Source organism: Bufo gargarizans, chromosome 6, assembly GCF_014858855.1.
Source record: "Bufo gargarizans isolate SCDJY-AF-19 chromosome 6, ASM1485885v1, whole genome shotgun sequence".
NCBI classification, from domain to species: Eukaryota; Metazoa; Chordata; class Amphibia; order Anura; family Bufonidae; genus Bufo; species Bufo gargarizans.
The window spans coordinates 145,387,441-145,408,403 of NC_058085.1; the positions used below are offsets into that span (position 1 = coordinate 145,387,441).

The window sequence follows — 20,963 nt, forward strand, 5'->3', positions numbered from 1 at the left end:
AACATCTAAAGCCTTGTTTAGCCTGCCCAGTTGTCGGGGAGGTTATTGGAAATGAACATTCCTGTGACCGCTAGTTCCCGATTATCTTCCTGTCTACAGGTGCCACAGATCACCTGATGAACTAGTGGAACGCACATTTGACGGGTGAAATTATTTATCGTTTCTGGTCAAAAACCATGCATCTGTATGAGGACGAGTGATCGCAATGGCCATACTGTGGAGGTGATCACTGCATGTAAATGCTGCTCTTCACCTCACAAACAAGCAGGCTATTGTTAGGAAGGAACGCTTTCTTCCTAACAGTCTTCTGCTCATCGGCACACGTAAAATGCGTCTTAAGGACACCAATGGGTTAATGTGGCAACTGGGGGCCTAACAAAAGCCTCCCAGATCTGCCATGAGCTTCTGCCTATTAGGCTATTGCAGAGGCATAGTTTGCCTGTTAATGTACCACTGACGGGCAATAATGCTTTGCAGGACTATGTATACCAAAGCATTATGTGATCAAGTGCCGCTGGAAGTTCCCTAGAAGGACAAAGAAGAACTAAAATAAAGTATAATTACTTATTTGGTACTGCTGTAACTGTAATGAGCCGTGGATTAAAGAAAATTTATTTTTACCGCACAATAAACACTAAGAAAAAATACACCTTTTTTTCTCGCCCATTTTCCTTGGGGGACACAGACCTTGGGTATAGCTCAGCTCCCTAGGAGGCGTGACACTAAGTAAAACTGTTAAGCCCCTCCTCCATCAGCTATACCCTCAGCCTGGAGATAGAGGCTACCAGTTTTAGCTTAGTGTCCAAGGAGGCAAGACACTCCCTGCTACTGCAGGGCTGTTTTCTCCTTGTTATTTTTACTTTTTCTTCTAATTTTGTTATTTTATTTTTTCCTAGGGATACCAGAGACGCATTAGACCTCTCTGCTCTCCCGGGGTTGAGCTGCGCCAGTGCCAACTTATCTGCACTGCTGCCTCCCCCACAGAAGCAATAGGAGGATCTGGGCAGCAATGGCTCCCCTACATCCCGCCAGCTAGGGGGTCGCCCGCACGCCAAGCCCCTCTTCCAGCTTCCTGCCACTGCGGTGCCAGTGGCTGAAGGGGCGACCCTGCTGGAAAGGACTGAGGGTGAAGACGTCGGACGGTGAGATGGCTATTCCAGCCCATACCCCGTCCCTATCTGCAGCATCTACCCCTCTGGGTAAGGGGGGCACCCGTGGTCGCTCATTCTGAGCGCTCATCTGCAGGACAATGCAGCACAGCAGCATCCTCAGCACCCCCACGCCGTTCCCCCCCACGCTGCTATCTTTCTCCCCCCCCTCCCCCTCATTCGGGGCTGACTCCATTTTTCTCTTCTCTCTCTCCCCCTTCCCGCCGAGAACGGGGGGCGGGGCTTAGCGGTCCCGGCAGGGGGCGGGGCTTACACGCGCGTCATTTTGGGGGCGGAGCTACGTTCTCCTTCACAGGAGACATTTCAAGCGCTGGAGGGGGCGGAGCTTGTTCCCCGTGCTTTCTGCTGAGGTTTCCCGCGCTTCCTCACTCCTGACAGGAAGCTGGGACACGGTGGGGGACTCTAACCTCCTGTGTACATCGCTCGGCTTCTGTGGGCGTCTCTCTGCTGCTCTCTGCTGCTCACTGCTGTTCACTGCTTCTCTGCTGCTGCTGATCTGGGCCATCTCCTGACGTTCTTCTGAGGCACTGGTAGGACAGTTAACCCTCTCCTAACCCTCCTGGTCATAGCTGCTATAACCCTTTGTGGTCTCTATATTAGAGTACAACCACACTTCAGCATGTCAGATCCCACAGGTGCCCCCAAACCCTGGTACCATGCCTGTACCGCCTGTAAGGAACTTTTTCCGCGTGGGCAATCTGAGCCGCATTGCCTTGCATGTCAGGCCCCGGTGCAGGGCCCGCTTCCCGCTGCGCCCCCCGGTGCCTCTGAACCCCCTGACTGGGCTAGGTCTCTGTCTCAGGCGGTGGAAAGCCTTACACACGTAGTGGGCCGTCTCGTGGATAGACCGCCTCTCCCGCAGGCTGCCACAATCCCTGTCGCACCCGCTGGGACTACCGTTTCTGCCGCCCCCACTGGTTCCCTGCCTCCCAGCGAATCTTCCAGGGCCCGGCATACTCAGAAACGTTCAAGGGTTGAGCGCACATCTTCTCCAGATGCTTCGCTCTCTCCGCCATGCGTGCGAGCTCAGTCAAGTCTATCCTCTCAAAGGGATACGCTTTCTGAGGGAGAACTGGCGGATTCGGACGTGGACATGGACTCAGAGCTTCCGTCCAAATTGGCGTCCGCGGTGGGGCATCTTGTCACTAGCATCCGTGATACCTTTCAGCTACACGATGACCCCCCCAGCTCTGAACAGGCCGGCGTGTCCTTTCTCCGCCCCAAACAGGCCTCCAAGGTTTTTCCCATACACGCTGATTTTTCTTCTGTGGTATCCAAGGCTTGGACTCGGCCTAACGTCCGCTTTATTACACCCAAAAAGCTGGACATTTGTTATCCCTTTCCAGCGGATTCTGTGACCACGTGGACATCCCCGCCTAAGGTTGATCCTCCCGTGGCTCGCCTGTCCAAAAGCACTACTATTCCTGTACAGGACGGATCTTCCCTCCAGTCTGTTGAGGACCGTCGTACGGAATCCCTCTCCAAGGCCATATTTACTGCCTCTGGTTCGGCCCTTAGACCGGTCTTTGCCTCCGCCTGGGTTGGCAAAGCGGTCTCTGAATGGGGTTTGCAACTGGAACGGGAGTTAGGGTCGGACGTCCCTGTTCAGGACCTCCGTTCCTTAGCCCAACTAATTGTTCAGGCCGGAAAATTCGTCTGTGAGGCCTCCCTTGATGCGGGTGCCCTCATTGCCCGTTCCTCTGCCCTGGCAGTTTCTGTCAGGAGGGAACTCTGGCTGAAGGTTTGGGCGGCGGACGCCGCTTCCAAACGCTCTTTGGCCGGCCTACCATTCACGGGTTCCGCCTGTTCGGAACCCGTCTGGACGAACTTATATCAGAGGCCACGGGTGGGAAGAGTACTCACCTCCCCCAGTCCAGGCCAATGGGCGCCCCCCGTGGTCGCGCTGGTTCGTCCCGTTTTCGGTCCTTTCGCAAGCCCACCGGGTCTAGACCCGCGGCCAGTTCTTCTTCCTCTGGCCCAGCCCAGGATAGACGCAAGAAGCCGTTTTTTCGGACGCAACCTACCTGGCGCAAGTCCCAGCCTGCACGGGCTCCCACAGGCCAGCAGCCCTCTGCCTGAAGGTGCGCCCCCACCCACCCGGGTGGGGGGCCGCCTTCTCCTATTCAGGAACGTATGGCGGGCCCACATCTCAGACGCATGGGCGCTCGAGATTGTATCTTGCGGATACAAAATCGAATTGCGTCCATTCCGCCAGACTGTTTCTTCCGATCCCGTCCTCCGCGAGATCCCGTACGAGTGGCCGCCTTCTTCGCGGCCATTCACTCTCTAATGGACAAGGGTGTCGTCGCCCCCGTGCCTCCGACGGAAAGGTTCAGGGGGTTCTACTCGAACCTCTTTGTGGTTCCCAAGAAGGAAGGCTCAGTGCGTCCGATCTTGGACCTAAAACGCCTGAACCGTTTTCTCCGACTGCAGAGATTCCGGATGGAGTCTCTCAGGTCCGCAGTGGCCTCCCTGGAAAGAGGGGATTTCATGGCCTCAATCGACATTCAGGATGCATACCTCCACGTTCCGGTTGCTCCATGTCATCACCGCTTCCTGCGCTTCGCGGTGGGGGACGATCACTTCCAATTCGTCGCCCTTCCCTTTGGTCTGGCGACGGCTCCTCGAGTGTTCACCAAGGTCCTGGCCCCTGTCTTGGCCCTTCTACGTTCAAGAAGTGTTTTTCTTCTCCCATACTTGGACGACATCCTGGTCAAGGCACCCTCCTTCTCTCAGACATCCCGCAGTGTGGAACTCACTCTGGAGACCCTGACGCGGTTCGGTTGGATTATCAACCACCCCAAATCTTCCCTTACCCCCTCCAGACGGCTGATCTTCCTGGGGATGCTCCTGGATACAGAGTTGGCGGAGGTCCGCCTTCCGTCGGACAAGCGTCTGGCCCTTCGCGGGTCGGTTCGCAGTCTCCTCCGTCATCACCGCCCTTCCCTCAGATCCAGCATGCGGTTGTTGGGAAAGATGGTTGCCTGTTTCGAAGCGGTGCCGTTCGCACAATTCCGATCCCGCACCTTTCAGAGGGCAATTCTGTCGGCCTGGGACAAATCACCGAGGAGTCTGGACAGGACCTTTCTTCTGCCTCCCCTGGCTCGGGCTTCCCTCGGCTGGTGGTTGCATATCCCTCTAAGGAGGAAGTCCTTCCTTCCACTGAACTGGCTGGTGATTACCACAGATGCCAGCTTACGGGGGTGGGGGGGGGTTTTCCCTCCCCGGTCCGTCCAGGGCGTTTGGTCTCTATCGGAGTCCAGACTTCCAATCAATATTCTGGAACTGAGGGCGATTCTTCTGTCCCTCAGACACTGGACCCATCTGCTGAGGGGCCACCCTGTTCGGATCCAATCGGACAATGCCACGGCTGTGGCATACATAAACCATCAGGGAGGCACTCGCAGCGCTGCAGCGATGCAAGAGGTGACCCTCATTCTCCTCTGGGCGGAGACGCACGTGCCGGCCTTATCTGCGATTTACATCCCGGGGGTGGACAACTGGGCGGCGGATTTCCTCAGCCGGTCCACCATCGACCCGGGAGAATGGTCCCTGCACCCAGAGGTGTTCGAAGCCCTTTGTCTTCGCTGGGGTCGCCCCGACGTGGACCTCATGGCCTCCAAATTCAACCACAAGGTCCCCCTATACCTGGCCAGGGCACGGGACCCGAAGGCATACGGCGCCGACGCGCTCGTCCTTCCGTGGCGCGAATTCTCCCTTCTGTACGTCTTTCCTCCTTTTCCCCTCCTGCCACGGGTTCTTCGGAGGATCGCGGCAGAGGGCGTCCCCGCGATTCTAATCGCCCCGGATTGGCCCCGCCGGTCTTGGTACGCCGACCTAATGTTGCTGTTGGCAGACGCACCGTGGCCACTGCCCTCCAGGGAAGACCTTCTCTCTCAGGGACCGATCTTCCACGAGCATTTAGGCTCGCTACGTTTGACGGCGTGGCTATTGAGACCGCCGTCTTAACGCGACGGGGTTTCTCCGCGGACGTAGTCCGCACCATGATCCGGGCTCGTAAGCCCGTATCCTCTAGGATCTACTATCGGGTTTGGAGGTCCTATCTGGGGTTCTGTGAGTCCCGGAGCATCCCACCTCTCCGGTTTTCTCTTCCCACAATCCTGTCCTTCCTCCAGTCGGGTCTGGACCTGGGGCTGTGCCTCAGTTCTCTGAAGGGTCAGATTTCGGCGCTGTCTATTCTTCTCCAGCGCCCCCTGGCCCCTCTAGGGCCAATTAAGACCTTTTTACAAGGGGTGGCTCACTCTGTTCCGCCGTACCGCCCTCCAGTTCCTTCCTGGGACCTGAATGTGGTGCTCTCGGCGCTCCAATCAGCCCCCTTCGAGCCTTTACGGGAGGTCTCCCTTCGCCTTCTGTCCTGCAAGGTCATCTTTCTTGTGGCCGTCACGTCTCTCCGACGGGTGTCGGAGTTAGCGGCTCTTTCTTGCTCCGAACCTTTCCTGATCTTCCACCAGGATAAGGTTGTGCTTCGGCCTGTCCCGACTTTCCTGCCAAAGGTGGTCTCCGCCTTTCACATCAATGAGGACATCGTCCTTCCGTCGCTCTGTCCCTCTCCTTCCCACCCCAGAGAACGGGAACTGCACCGTCTGGATGTGGTCAGGGCGTTGAGGATTTACTTGGAGGTCACCGGGTCCTTTCGGCGCACGGACTCCCTGTTTGTGGTTCCGGAGGGTTCGCGCAAAGGGTTGGCGGTCTCCAAGGTGGCTATTGCCCGTTTCATTAAACTGGCGGTGTCTGAGGCTTATCGAGCCAAGGGCAGACCTCCGCCTTTCGGCGTCACTGCTCATTCCACCAGAGCAGTCGGAGCTTCCTGGGCGCAGAGGCATCGGGCCTCGGCTGAACAGTTGGGCAAAGCAGCCACTTGGTCCTCTCTGCACACTTTCACAAAGTTCTATAGGGTGCATACGCATGCATCAGCGGATGCTGCTTTGGGCCGCCTGGTTTTGCAGGCAGCGGTTTCCTGATGCTCTGGTGGTGTTCCGCCTTGGGTTTGTGGTCCCTCCCTTCTTGGACTGCTCTTGAACGTCCCAAGGTCTGTGTCCCCCAAGGAAAATGGGCGAGAAAAGGAGATTTTTGTATAACTTACCAGTTAAATCTCTTTCTCGCTCTTCCTTGGGGGACACAGCACCCACCCTTCTGTGTTTGGTTACAGGGTTATGGTCTGGCGCCCCGTTGGGTTGCTGGCTGGTTGTTTCCGTTATTGGTTGTTATCCTTTCACTACTTGGACACGCAACTGGTAGCCTCTATCTCCAGGCTGAGGGTATAGCTGATGGAGGAGGGGCTTAACAGTTTTACTTAGTGTCACGCCTCCTAGGGAGCTGAGCTATACCCAAGGTCTGTGTCCCCCAAGGAAGAGCGAGAAAGAGATTTAACTGGTAAGTTATACAAAAATCTCCTTTTTGCAACACCCTAAAATATAAAAATGATTCAATAAATCAAAACATTGTACCAATGCAAGCTTCAACCTGTCCTACAGAAGTCAAGCCCTGATGTGGCTATGTTAAAGGGGTTATCCCATCTTAGACAATGGGGGCATATCGCTAGTATATGCCCCCATTGTCTGATAGGTGCAGGTCCCACCTCTGGGACCCACACCTACAAGGAGAATGGAGCGGAGAAACTTGGAGGGTGCACTGCGCATGCGCAGCTGCCCTCCATTCATTTCTATGAAATGAATGGGAGCGGTGGCCGCGCATGAGCGTGTGCGCTCCTATTCACTTCAATGGGAGAGGCGGGGAGCTGCGCGTGGTGGTGGACGGAACCCGTAAAACCCGGGATCCTCCAGCCACAACTCTCCCCGGCTCCGTTCTCCTTGTAGGTGCAGGTCCCAGTGGTGGGACTCGCACCTATCAGACAATGAGGGCATATCCTAGCGATATGCCCCCATTGTCTAAGATGGGAATACCCCTTTAAAGTGAAAATATAGTCTTATTCTGCAAAGTACTAAAATGTTAAAATAAATAAATATATATATATATATATACACACATACACACATATACACACACACACACACATGATGGTCATGAGGGATGGCCAAATTCGGACTCTACCATTTGAATGTCTCAACAGAAATGGAGACTCATCAGACCAGGCAACATTTTTCCAGTCTTCAACAGTCCAATTTTGGGGAGCTCGTGCAAATTGTAGCCTCTTTTTCCTATTTGTAGTGGAGATGAGTGGTACCCGGTGGGGTCTTCTGCTGTTGTAGCCCATCCGCCTCAAGGTTGTGCGTGTTGTGGCTTCACAAATGCTTTTCTGCATACCTCGGTTGTAACGAGTGGTTATTTCAGTCAACATTGCTCTTCTATCAGCTTGAATCAGTCGGCCCATTCTCCTCTGACCTCTAGCATCAACAAGGCATTTTCGCCCACAGGATTGCCGCATACTGGATGTTTTTCCCTTTTCACACCATTCTTTGTAAACCCTAGAAATGGTTGTGCGTGAAAATCCCAATAACTGAGCAGATAGTGAAATACTCAGACCGGCCCATCTGGCACCAACAACCATGCCACGCTCAAAATCCCAAAAAAAATTCTTAAATCGCCTTTCTTTGCCATTCTGACATTCAGTTTGGAGTTCAGGAGATTGTCTTGACCAGGACCACAACCCAACATGCATTGAAGCAACTGCCATGTAATTGGTTGACTAGATAATCACATTAATGAGAAATAGAACAGGTGTTCCTAATAATTCTTTAGGTGAGTGTATATGTAATATATATATTAGTATCACTATTTTCGTACAAGACCATAGAAAAAGGTTAACGTCTTTTTATGATTAGGTAAACGGAGAAGAAAAAAAATGAAGAAAAAAAAACTGGTGGACTTTTTATTTATTTTTTCCTTACAAAAAAAGCTTTGGTCATTATAGCTAAGAATGCATGTGGTATTAAGAGGTTAATAATGTGATATTCTGATATGTGCACGGAATACTCCCTCTTACTTATTCCATGCAGTGTCTGACCCGTTTTTTCCCTTGCAGACTGGCTGAGGGGGAGCAGATCCTGTCTGGTGGGGTTCTGAATAAACAAAAGAGCCAGGAGGAGATAGTTACAGAGTTTGGAGACTCTGCCTGCTTTACACTGTCGCTGCTCGGCCATGTATACTGGTAAGCTGTCATGTCTCTAACGTTTATTGCAGGATAATGGTTGCACGTTTCACATTTTGACGTCTTGCGGCACACCTTTCTTGCCCCATAATTGCCACTGTTGGAAGGTACTTTCAAATTCAGCTGTAATAAGTCATGGTACAGCCTCTCCTTTATAGTCTGCATCTCAACTAGGTGTTGGAAATGTAGTCCTGTGCTCATTATTTTTCTGTATAGGATGAAATCCACACTGTAAGGTATACTTTCATCTTAAAGTTGTCCCAGAATGACTACTTATCTATGCACAGGACAGGTGATAAGTGTCTTGATTTGTTGTGGTTCAACCTTTGGTTCCCCACCAATCGCTAGAAGGGGGTCTAGTGTTCCCCATTTGAATGGTGCAGCAATCATGCTTGTGCACAGGCACCATATGTAACCACTCTGCGTTGGCCAGTTGGAGGTCCTAAATGAGGGACGCCCAAATAGAGTGTTTGTAAGTGGGTTTTCTAAACCAGACCACTTTCTGTAGGAGTTACGGAAATTTCTATGACTGAAATTTAGTTCAAGCAAGCCTGATGTCCCTTGTGTGAAGTCACCCTTAGGCCTCGTACACACAACCGTAGCAGGTTTGTACAGTATTGCGGTCCGCAATCCAGAAGATCCAGAACAAAGGCACGCATCAGAGGCACTACGGAGTGCTTCTGTTGGTTTTCTATCCATGCCTCCGCACCGCAGAAACGTAGTGCATGCACTACTTTTTTGCAGTGTGGACCCCATTCAAGTGAATAAGTCCACAGATGGCAGGCACACGGTCTGTGGCCGTGCATTGCAGACCACAATTTGCAGCCCACAGCATGGGCACAGCCAGAACATGGTCGTGTGCATACAGTTGATTATTGCTGTAAATATTTGGGTTCTTGATTTTGACCCAGAATAGTAGAAATAGTTTTCAGCCACATGGATAACAGCCTCAAGTTACTTGTCTATCATTTCTTTTTTTTTTTTCTAAGCATTTGCCGCACTTAATTGTATTATATCACTCATGTTTTTGCAGCAAAACCGATCGATTGGCCAAAGGATCCGAATGTTACCAAAAGAGCCTTAGTCTAAACCCTTTCCTGTGGTCCCCTTTCGAATCATTATGTGAAATAGGTATGAGTTGCTGAAGATGCCTCCCACCCCTGCTTGTTCTGGTATTACTTTTGGAGTTCTAGATTGCTGCATTGCCACTAAAAAAGAGAATGTTATTGAAACATTCCACAGTCATACTTTTTGTCTTTCCCTTGTTTGATGTGTTTTTTGTTTTGTTTAGGTGAAAAGCCAGACCCCGAGCAGACCTTTAAACTGACCTCCCTCCAGAATTTTAGTAGCTGCCTGCCGAACACTTGCACATTAATGGTAAACAACCACAACGTTATATCCCACAGGCAAGCTGACACAGTATTAATGGAAACGCCTCAAGACACTATAGTAAGTTCTTGTAAGATACGTAGGTGTGTTTTTAGTTATTTTTGTGTTACCTGCGGATTTAATAATCCACATACCAGATTTCAACCTATGCAATGACGTGCAGATTGAATTGACATGCTGCCTTGAAATATAAGTACGTCAATTGATTTGCAGATATTTTTCTACAATGTGTGGAGGATATTTAGACAGGCATTGCCCTAAAAATGTACAGAGGAGTTTTCTACCAGATTTAAATAGGATATTCCAATGTTTTACTTCAGAAAACAATATCTTAAAGGTGTATAATGTGATTGTTATAATTACATCTATTTTATATTATATACTTTATACTAATCATTGTTCCTTTCTCTCTTGAAGGAATTAAATAGATTAAATCTGGAGTCATCCAATGTAAAATATCCCCTGAACTCGGACTCCTCAATGTCCTACATAGACCCATCTGTTATCTCCCCTGACTCATTACACTTGGGGACAGGTTCCTCTATCTTGGTAAAACAGGCTCAGAACAAACCAAAAAGTGGGCGCAGCCTGTTAGGGGGGCCAGCTGCACTGAGCCCACTCACTCCCAGGTACATGTGTTATATATGTGTTTGTATGTATAGATGGGTGTGTGTGTGTATATATCAATCAATGTAGTTACAATATTGCAGTTTATTTAGTTCTCTTCTGACTTTATTTTCCTGCTATTTTGCCAGTTTTGGAATCTTGCCACTAGAAACCCCTAGCCCAGTTGATGGGTCATACTTACAAACCTACAATTCCTCTTGCGTCCTTGATGTGCCATCTTCTGGAACCCCTGCTAAAAAGGTCTATAATGCTTCCTTATTATTATCGTTGCTTTATCATATCCTACTTGGTTTAATGCTTGCTCCTACCTTGCTATTGCTTCTCAGTCTGTCACCAGAATCAGCCAAGCAGGAACAAAGTCAGTGTTCTCACAGAGCGGCAACAGCCGGGACTTGACTCCTGTGCTTGTCATACAGACTCAGGGTTCTGGACCTCAGACTAGGTATGGGATATTAGTGGCCTTCTAGGCCCCCTTTCTAAACCTTTTTATTCCCTTCAGCATATGTGGGGCAATTACCAGATACATTTTTATATTTATTTATTTATTTATTTATTTTACTGGTGGTTTAGCAATCTGTGCTTTGAAACAATTCTGATTCAATGATGAGACTGGAGGTATGTTTCAGACTACCCCAGACTACAGTATCTGCAAGCATTGTCCTTGAACTGCCATTATGGAAATGCATTCATTTGCTTTTACATTTCTTGAAAATTAACGTTGATTGAAACTCAAAAATGGTGACGTGTGCTATGTTTCACAAATTTTCTGTATATATGATCAGACTTGGGCTACATGCACACGACCGTTGTGTGTGGTTCCACAATAGCCTTTAATAGACCTGCCTATTCTTGTCCGCAAAACAGACAAGAATAGGACAGGTTATGTTTTTTTTGCGGACCACAGAATAGATCAACGGATGCGGACAGCACAGAGTGCTGTCCGCATCTTTTGCAGCCCTATTGAATGAATGGGTCTGTATCCAAGCCGCAAAAACTGCGGCCCAGATGCGGACCAAATCAACGGTCGTGTGCATGTAGCCTTATTTTTTATTTTGTTTTATTTTTAATAGCACTACACCTCAGGTACTGAGCCCAACTATAGCTGCCCCTCCTAATGCATTACCACGACGAAGTTCCCGTCTTTTCACCAGCGACAGCTCTACCACAAAGGTATGACTTTGAAGCATCAGTTATTACATCTGTATCCTAGAAGTTTAAGTTTAGCATTGGCCATTGTAGAGTTTTGGTTTGGATGCAAAATCAGTAGAGGGTTTCGGTAGGGAGAAGTCATGTCCAAAGGTACATGTAATAGTAAAACCGCCTGTTGTATCTTTCTGTTATAGGAGAACAGTAAAAAACTGAAAATGAAATTTCCACCCAAAATCCCTAATCGTAAAACCAAAAGCAAAACAAATAAAGGTGGTGTTACGCAGGCCAACATGAACGAGAGTTTAGAAATTAGCAAGCTTGATTCCTCAATCATCTCGGAGGGCAAAATCTCCAGTGTAGGTCCTCAAATCCAAGCACTGACGATACAAAAGGCAGCAGCAGGTGAGCAATGTTTCCCGACAGTTGATTGTATCACAAGGTAATCCGGATGTGGTGTGAAGAAATCCCGATTTTTTTTTTTTTTTTTTATTATTATTTTTTTTTTATATCCCTGGCCGTCAGTGTTTCATATAAAAGAAACAAATCTCTTTTTTATGGAGGAAATGTAAGGTGTGATTAGTACATTTGTGTTATTTCAGAATAAACTGTTCTTGGCATGTCAGTGATTAACATGAGGTGAGGACCCTGTTTGGTAACATTGAGATGGAGGGAAAAGGGGGATGCTGTTTGGGAGAATGTGAAGTAAATCTTAGTCATTTGTCGTGTAGACCTATAGTGTATTTAAGAAGACCTGTGAATGCTGCATTATGTTTACGCAAATTGCTTTTATATCTTTCTCCATTATATTTTTATAGAAGGGTTAATGAGCCTCTTAAGGGACATGGGAAAAGGCTACGTAGCCTTGTGTTCCTATAACTGTAAAGATGCTATCAACATCCTGAGCCACCTACCGTCTCATCACTACAACACAGGTTGGGTATTGTGCCAGATTGGCAGAGCCTATTTTGAGTTGGCAGAATATCTGCAGGTAAGATGAGGTTTCTGCTCTCACACAATTGTATAGAATAAATTTAGCAGATTCACGTGCATAAGGCTGCTTGACAAGATGATCCTGACTGTGCAGTGGAAGATAACTAGCACTCTTTGTCTGGCAGAAGTTTTAGGGTATGTTAACTCAGCTCTGGACTCAAATCCGTTGACAGTCCGTCTTCAGCTTCATGTGAAAAGGCTTTTTGTAACCCTGATTAGGCCGCATTCACCTATGCACTGTGTACTCTGCCAGTCTGTTCCAGCGGAGTTCACTGTATAAGACATAGCTGGATACCACCATGCACAGTCGGGCCCCTTTATTCACTGTAATGGGATCTGACTACTTTCCGGCATATATGCTGGCTTTTGGCTGGACAAAAAAAAGTTACGTGTGTTGTGTGTGTTTTTTTTTTTTTTTTTTTGTTTGTTTTTTTAAAGATGGCAGTCTCACCAGTGATTTGCATATACTGTATTTTTTGTTTTATAAGACGTACTTTTTTTCCCCCTGGAGGGGAAAAGTCAGTGCGTCTTATAAACGCAAGGTGACCCCAAATGTGCTGGCTGCGGCAGCTCAGGAGCTCTCACTAACTGCTCCTGAGCTGCCATTAAATCGTGGGCGGGCAAGAGTTAGTGCAGGCTGTGAGCAGAGCCTTCAATGAAGCCTCCAGCCCGTGCATACATCGCGGCACTAAGCAGCACCTTGCGCGGGCTGGCGGCCCGTGCTTCTATTCATGACATTTAGTATCGTTGGGTGGGATGGTGGCTTCTCTGTTTGCGCCCAACCCACACGTCATTCACTTACCAGAGCCGGAGCAGCAAGAGGATCGCCTTTTCCTTTGTGCTGTCTGTGCATTAATCCTTAACCAGCGACTCTGGTTTGTTAAACTAGCGTAATCTTCTGTAGTAGTACTCGCTATCAAAGCGGCGGGCAGGCCGTCAGCGTAACATCTCTCATTCATGCTCCTTTCATGAAGTGGGAGGCGCATGAATGAGTGAGTGAGGTTACGCTGATGGCCTGCCCGCCGCTTTGATGATGATACTACAGAAGATTACGCTAGTTTAACAAACCAGAGCCACTGGTTAAGGATTGAATAAACACACTTTACATGTAAAGACTGCTGTGAGCGGGGCCCAGTTTAATGGGGTCACTATAAGATGCTATGTGTCATCCGCAGATCCCCTCCCCTAACAGTGTCCTCCACACCTCCACAGATTGTCCATAACAATGCATCATTGCATCATCCACAGACCCCCCCCCCCCCCATAATAGTGTCATCCACAGACCACCATTAGTTCAAAACCCACCAAAAGCACACCTTTTGTATTTAATTTTTTCAGATTTTTCGCCTCAAAAACCTAGGTGCGTCTTATCACCAGGTGCATCTTATAAAGCGAAAAATACGGTAACTTTACTAATTCATATATGTAATACAACACACTAAAAAACAGTACATAAGTATAAATAAAAACCCCCAGAATTCATACACCCTATCATATGATCACGTTCCCTTTAAATGCGGAGCTCTCGCATATATGAATTTTCATATAAAAAATTCATATGTGCGAGAGCTCTGCGTTTAAAGGGAACGTGATCATATGATGGGGTGTATGAATTCTGGGTTTTTTATTTATACTAATGTACTGTTTTTTAGTGTGTTATTACATATATGAATTAGTAAAGTTATATGCAAATTACTGTGAGACTTTCAGATTTTTTTTTTTTTTTTGTGTCTACATATGTCACTGAGTGGTGGTCAGTGGGCTGGGCTCCAGATTAACTGGCGAGCATCCTCTATTCTATTGTTAATTTTTATATTTTTATTTTTGTCCAGCCGAAAACCAGCATATATGCTTGACACAGTGACCTGATCAGAGTGCCAGAGCTCACAACGCATAGTGAACCCAGCCTTATGTGCTCTGCAAAATAAGCAGTGTTCAAGAATGAGTACCGGTAGTTTAGCTGGCAGCTTATTTTACTGTATTTACATCCACAAAATCAGTGTCTGCCTCAGATTTATGCCGGAAATCCTTTGGTAAATGTGTCAGATCTGCCATCCAACAGCTGTGAACCTACCCTTTGGTGCCCTACAAAGGTTCTCTAACAAGTTAGGCTTCAAGGTCAGGCAGACGTTTCACCCTCTTCTCATCTGACATCTAGCCATATATGCCACCAAGCTGCATGATCTGAAACACATAGGCATTTACACTGCACTAAGCTCCGGTGATAGTGGGTGCAGGCAGCTATGGAATAAGGGAAGCAGCGGTTTAGAGCTGTATGGGAGATTTATCAATGTATTTACGCCAGTTGTCTGGGGTGATTGATACACACGTACTGGGAAACTGGATGGGGCAGAGGGGCCCATACTATATTTTACCATGGGGCACTATTAGATCTTTATACGCCCCTGCATTTACAGTATATTCAGGAGGACTTGTGATGTCCCTCTCTTCACTGAAGTAAATAGGAAGTAGATTTCCTTCACAATGCATTTTTTAATCCTGATTAAGCCAAGAGGGCAAAGCACTCCCTAAGGGCTCTTTCATACGAGCGGATGCCGTGCGGGTAATCCTCTGCGTGAAAGAGAGCCAAGCTCCGTTCCGGACAGAAGAAGCACGGAGCATTAACATGACTGATAATGCTCCGTGCCTCTCTGTGATCTTTTTACTAGAAAATCACGGTGAGATAAAGTTGTCACCATGATTTTTGTAATAAAAAGATCAGAGAGGCGCGCGGAGCATTATCAGTCATGTTACTGCTCCGTGCTTCTTCTGTCCGGAGTGGGGTTTTGCACTCTTTCATGCAGAAGATTACCCGCACGGCATCCGCTTGTGTGAAAGAGCCCTAAGGCTATGTCCACACATGACTGACTTGCTGTAGAAAATATGCAGTGTTTCTGCTTGTAATCTGCAGCAAAAAAATGCACCAAAATGCGCAGTTTTGTCTCTGCTTTTAATGCTGCTGATTTAGGGCTCTTTCACACCTGCGTTATAGTCTTCCGGCATAGAGTTCCGTCGTCGGGGCTCTATGCCGGAAGAATACTGATCAGGATTTTCCTAATGCATTCTGAATGGACAGTCCGTCCTTCAGGATGTCTTCCGTTCCGGAACTGAACGTTTTTTGGCCGCAGCAAATAGCGCAGCATGCTGCGCTTTTTGCTCCGGCCAAAAATCCGGAACACTTGCCGCAAGGCCGGATCCGGAATGAATGCCCATTGAAAGGCATTGATCCGGATCCGGCCTTAAGCTAAACGTCGTTTCGGCGCATTGCCGGATGCGACGTTTAGCTTTTTCTCAATGGTTACCATGGCTGCCGGGACGCTAAAGTCCTGGCAGCCATGGTAAAGTGGAGCGGGGAGCGGGGGAGCAGCATACTTGCCGTCCGTGCGGCTCCCGGGGCGCTCCAGAGTGACGTCAGGGCGCCCCAAGCGCATGGATGACGTGATCGCATGGATCACATGATCCATGCGCATGGGGCGCTCTGACGTCATTCTGGAGCGCCCCGGGAGCCGCACGGATGGTAAGTATGCTGCTCCCCCGCTCCCCACTACTACTATGGCAACCAGGACTTTAATAGCGTCCTGGGTGCCATAGTAACACTGAAAGCATTTTGAAGACGGATCCGTCTTCAAATGCTTTCAGTACACTTGCGTTTTTCCGGATCCGGCGTGTAATTCCGGCAAGTGGAGTACACGCCGGATCCGGACAACGCAAGTGTGAAAGAGGCCTTAGATGCAGATTTCACTCTTTGCTCTGGAAAGGGATAAAGCTGCTAGTAAAATCGGAGGTATAAATTGACATGCTGCCATCTTACGTAATTTTAAGTGTCAGATTTTATTTTATTTTTTTCTGCCACGTGTGCATGAGAATTGCTAAAAACTCCTTCACTTTGCTGGTACTGTAAAATGCTGACAATTTGCTCCACAAAAATCCAAGATGGCAAATCCACAGCTATTCAGTCATGATGGGACAACCTAACTCCCTCCCTTCCCTAACTCTGTCCATTTTGTCATCTGAAGTGCTGCTATCTGTTTCTGCAGGCAGAACGGGTGTTCTCTGAGGTGCGCAGGATTGAAAACTATCGAGTTGAGGGCATGGAAATCTACTCCACCACGCTATGGCATTTACAAAAGGATGTCGCGCTTTCAGTACTTTCCAAGGACCTCACAGATATGGACAAGAATTCACCAGAGGTAAGAGCTTTCCCTTGAATAGCGGCGACCAACCACCCGCATATGGAACTGCAGCGTGGCTCCATTTAAGTGTATGGGGTCAGTTGCAGGTCTCTGCACAGCCAGGTGGCCAGCAGCATCCGTGTGTGGGGTAACCTTAAAAGGGTTTTCGGGGATTTTAATATTGATGATCAGAACGGCGGGGGTCCAACACCCGGCACCCCTTTCTTTCAGCTATATGAGCGCAGCCTTCCTTTCATTGTTTACCTGCTCGCCATCGACATTGCAGCGGCAAGTAGGTGTAATTACAAGGAGCCGTCCCATTGAAGTCAATGGGACAGCTTAAACAAGTAAACAATGAAGGGAAGGCTGTGCTGGCACGGTGCACGACCTTCTCTTCAACCAGCTGGTCGGTGGGGGTGCCGGGTGTTGGACCCCCACAGATATGAAATTGATCACCTATAAGAATAGGTCATCAATTTAAAAAATCCAGGAAAACCCCTTTAATAGGGGACATTGGGCTAAATCAGATTTGAGAATTGTTGGCGATCTCAGAAGTCAAAATCCCATGTTCATACGGGGATGGCATATACTAGGAATACGTTTCATCCAGTGTCTGAATATTTAACAATGTTCATCATTGCAGGCTTGGTGCGCCGCTGGAAACTGTTTCAGTCTGCAAAGGGAGCATGATATAGCCATTAAGTTCTTCCAGCGGGCTATTCAAGTGGATCCTGGCTATGCATATGCTTTCACGCTATTGGGCCATGAATTTGTACTAACAGAAGAGTTGGACAAAGCACTTGCTTGCTTCAGAAACGCCATCCGTGTCAACCCCAGACACTACAATGCTTGGTGAGATATATCTGGTATTCAGTTACTGCTACACGGTCATGTTCAACGTGTTGTCCAGTATGAGAAAAACATGGCTACATTCTGCCATGCCACGTCTGTCCATGGTTTATGCCTGGTATTTCAGCTCCACTCCATTGAAGTGAATGAGGCTGAGCTGCAATACCACACACCCTGTGAATAGGCATGGTGCTGTTTTGGGAATAAAGTGGCCATAATTCCTGAACAGTTCCCCATTAGGCAAAAAAATGCTGCTGGAGTTTTAATTTCCAGCTTCATGGTTGATGAATACAGATACAATTGAGATTCTGCACTAATTATTCATACTCATTACCCTGTTTGACTGGATCTGTGCCTCCCTGGCGTTGGACATGGAAGGCAGACATTCTGCTTCTGCATAGGTCACCGCTGTTTTACAAACCATTCTCAAGAAGGTCTGTATTTTCTTGCTTTACTGTCTCAGGTATGGTCTTGGAATGATTTACTACAAGCAAGAGAAATTTAGCTTGGCAGAGATGCATTTCCAGAAAGCACTAGATATCAACCCACAAAGTTCAGTATTGCTGTGCCATATAGGAGTGGTAAGTGGTCTGAGTTTCCTTTTTAAAGGGTTTGGCCAAGACTCTATAAAATTTGCCAGGTGGTTGGGAAGGGTTTAATAGCAAAATAAATAATAATAATGAAAGCACCTTTTTCAAAAGTTTTAATTCCCGCAATGACGTGCCATGTACACATAGGTTACCACTGAGATCCATAAGTGCATGTAAGTTTAGGTTTATTGGTTTCCAAGACTCAGATGCACAGTTTTTTGTTTGTTTTTTGTATTTTGTATTGTTATAGGTGCAGCACGCACTCAAGAAATCGGATAAGGCTTTGGATACTCTCAACAAAGCTATTTCCATAGATCCCAAAAATCCACTATGCAAATTCCACCGAGCCTCCATTTTGTTTGCCAATGAAAAATATAAGGTATGATATTATGGTAGCTTCTGAGGTTTATACAGTATGAGTGAAAATGTTCCTTTTGTTTTTTTTTTTTTTTTGTTCATTTCTATTTTTTTATATTTATTAGTCTGCACTGCAGGAGCTGGAGGAGTTAAAACAGATTGTCCCCAAGGAATCCTTAGTTTACTTTTTAATAGGAAAGGTAAGAGAGTAAAGCATAACTTAACAATGACAAGTTACCCTGCAGTCGATTTTACACGATTTCCCTTTGTGATACGTTATTGAATGGTTTCTGAGTTTAAAGGGAGTCTGAAACCAGTGACAGCCCCATGTAATATGGTTTTGTCACCTGATCACAATGGCGCCTTTGTGTTATTGATCAGTGGCTCCCCTACAGAGAAATTCCACTTTATCAATAAATAGAGAAGTTCCATCTTTTTCAACACTTATCAATATGCAAATAAGGTGCTTAGTGCAACAGTGGTCTTGCTGTTGCTCTCGTTGCACCCAAAGCCTGCTCCTTTCTCTGGCCAGCCCATGCATTTGACTGTTGATTCACAGAGCCAGACAGTAGGTGCATGAATCTTGCATGACTCTGTATTCTCACACGTGTATTTGTTCACATAGCAGCACATCCCCAGTGCAATCAAGGGTACTGCGCATGCGCTGATATGCGAACAAAGAGTGTACACGAGAATACAGAGCCAGGTGAGATTACATATCTACTGTCTTGCGCTCTCAATCAATGGTCCGAGACATGGACTGGCCAGAGCAAGAAGCAGAGCTTGGCTGCAATGAAAGCAACACCAATGCGATCATTGCTCTAAATGCCTCATCTGCATATTGATAAAAAAGTGAAATTTCTCTGCAGGGGAGCCCCTGGTCAACAAAACACAAGGCACTATTGTATTTGGATGAAAAAATACCTATTTGGCAGTGTGCTTGGTTACATAGCATCGTCACTGATGACAGTGTCCCTTTAATTGCTCTCCATACTTCACTGAAAAGCCAGTGGTATTCACACCCTCCCTATTCCATCAATGGCTTAGTTTTCCGTATGGATAGTTGAATTGTTTTTTATAATATGACAGTAGGGTTTCTTTAACTTTTTACAAATTCATAAACTCCAGGAAGAGATTGGGCACATATGGCACATTTTAAGGAACAGGGAGAGTCTGAAAAGGATAACTAAAGGTGGTTCAGTGCGCTGTGCACATTTATTTTTTATTTCTTCTATGTCAGTGGTGGCGAACCTATGGCACTGGTGCCAGAGGCGGCACTCAGAGCCCTGTCTGTGAGCACCCGCACCCTGGAAAAAGTCTATGGTGTACCAATATGCCTTAGACTTTAACCGCCATTCATCAGCGCAGGGCGCACTATGTACAGCACAGGCAGCGCACTAAATGTAGGCAGGTTATTATAGCCAAATGATAAAGTACATAGAAGATGTACTATATTGGACTGTAGTAATCAGGGTAAATTGCCGTGTTGGCACTTAAATAAATAAGTGGGTTTTTGGTTGAAGTTTGGCACTCGGTCTCTAAAAGGTTCACCATCACTGTTCTATGTCCTATCCGTTTATACAGAACATACCCCTAATTTACATAGAACCCTCTATAGTACCTGGCAAAATTAAATCGGGCCACACATCGGGACACCTAAATGATAATACAGGTCCTAGACTAGAGCACCGCCCTGTATACAGACCCTGGAAATGGAGAGAAGTGGAATCTGTCAGTACAATCTTGGACTATTAGGGCCCATTCACACGTCCGTATGTGTTTTGCGGATCCACAAATTGCAGTTCCGCAAAACAGACACCGGCAATGTGTGTTCCGCATTTTGCGGACTGCACATCGCCGGCACTCTCGTAGAAAATGCCTTTTCTTGTCCACAATTGTGGATAAGAAAAAGGACGTGTTCTATTTTTTTTTTGCGAAACGTATGTGCGGATGCGGACAGCACATTTCTGGCCCTATTGAAAATGAATGGGTCCGCACCTGTTCCGCAAAATTACAGAACAGATGCAGACCCATTTTGCGGACGTGTGAATGGACTCTAATGTGCACTACTACAGAAGGCCGGAACCCCCACCACCGCCAACATAATGGATAGGACACCTGTGAGCATTCCTGACTATTACAGCGCAGCTATGAGCACTGAGGGGAGGGTGGCAGTAGGGACATTTAACACGGTGATCTGGTCTCCTTATCTGCAGTACTGCTGTAGATAAGTCCAAGTTAATGGTGACATATTCTCTTTAAGGAATGGGGATAGAGGAGTATGTCATTGAATTAGTTTAAAGAGGACCTGTCAATAGTAATTTTGGAGCATCTATTTTAATCACGTCACTCTGTGTCATTCCTCTACTATTCCTACAGGTAGTTTATGAATAAATTGCTATCGGTCTGCAATAAAGGTCCAACTAGGAGTTACCAGGGAGTTAGGAGTGTGTCCTTGCACAGTCTGGCGACATTACCCAGACAGCACCGTGCAGGGACACACGGTATCCAGTACAACCTTTATTGCACACTATTATTGCAG

At 47.4% G+C, this 20,963-nt stretch overlaps 1 protein-coding gene across 2 annotated transcripts in view; it reads left to right on the forward strand.

Annotated features, from left to right (window-relative positions):
- CDC27 (cell division cycle 27) overlaps window positions 1-20,963 on the forward strand; it is a 48,259-nt gene that overhangs the window by 12,210 nt on the left and 15,086 nt on the right. The window contains exons 4-17 of one of the 2 annotated variants that reach the window (XM_044296756.1): window positions 8,173-8,298; window positions 9,332-9,429; window positions 9,590-9,747; window positions 10,105-10,316; window positions 10,443-10,554; window positions 10,641-10,756; window positions 11,385-11,484; window positions 11,658-11,865; window positions 12,279-12,451; window positions 16,491-16,643; window positions 17,269-17,477; window positions 17,938-18,055; window positions 18,315-18,443; window positions 18,547-18,621. In XM_044296756.1, coding sequence (XP_044152691.1) covers window positions 8,173-8,298; window positions 9,332-9,429; window positions 9,590-9,747; window positions 10,105-10,316; window positions 10,443-10,554; window positions 10,641-10,756; window positions 11,385-11,484; window positions 11,658-11,865; window positions 12,279-12,451; window positions 16,491-16,643; window positions 17,269-17,477; window positions 17,938-18,055; window positions 18,315-18,443; window positions 18,547-18,621 — 1,987 coding nt within the window. The remainder of the gene's footprint in view (window positions 1-8,172; window positions 8,299-9,331; window positions 9,430-9,589; window positions 9,748-10,104; window positions 10,317-10,442; window positions 10,555-10,640; window positions 10,757-11,384; window positions 11,485-11,657; window positions 11,866-12,278; window positions 12,452-16,490; window positions 16,644-17,268; window positions 17,478-17,937; window positions 18,056-18,314; window positions 18,444-18,546; window positions 18,622-20,963) is intronic. The other variant, XM_044296759.1, reaches the window with a different exon arrangement.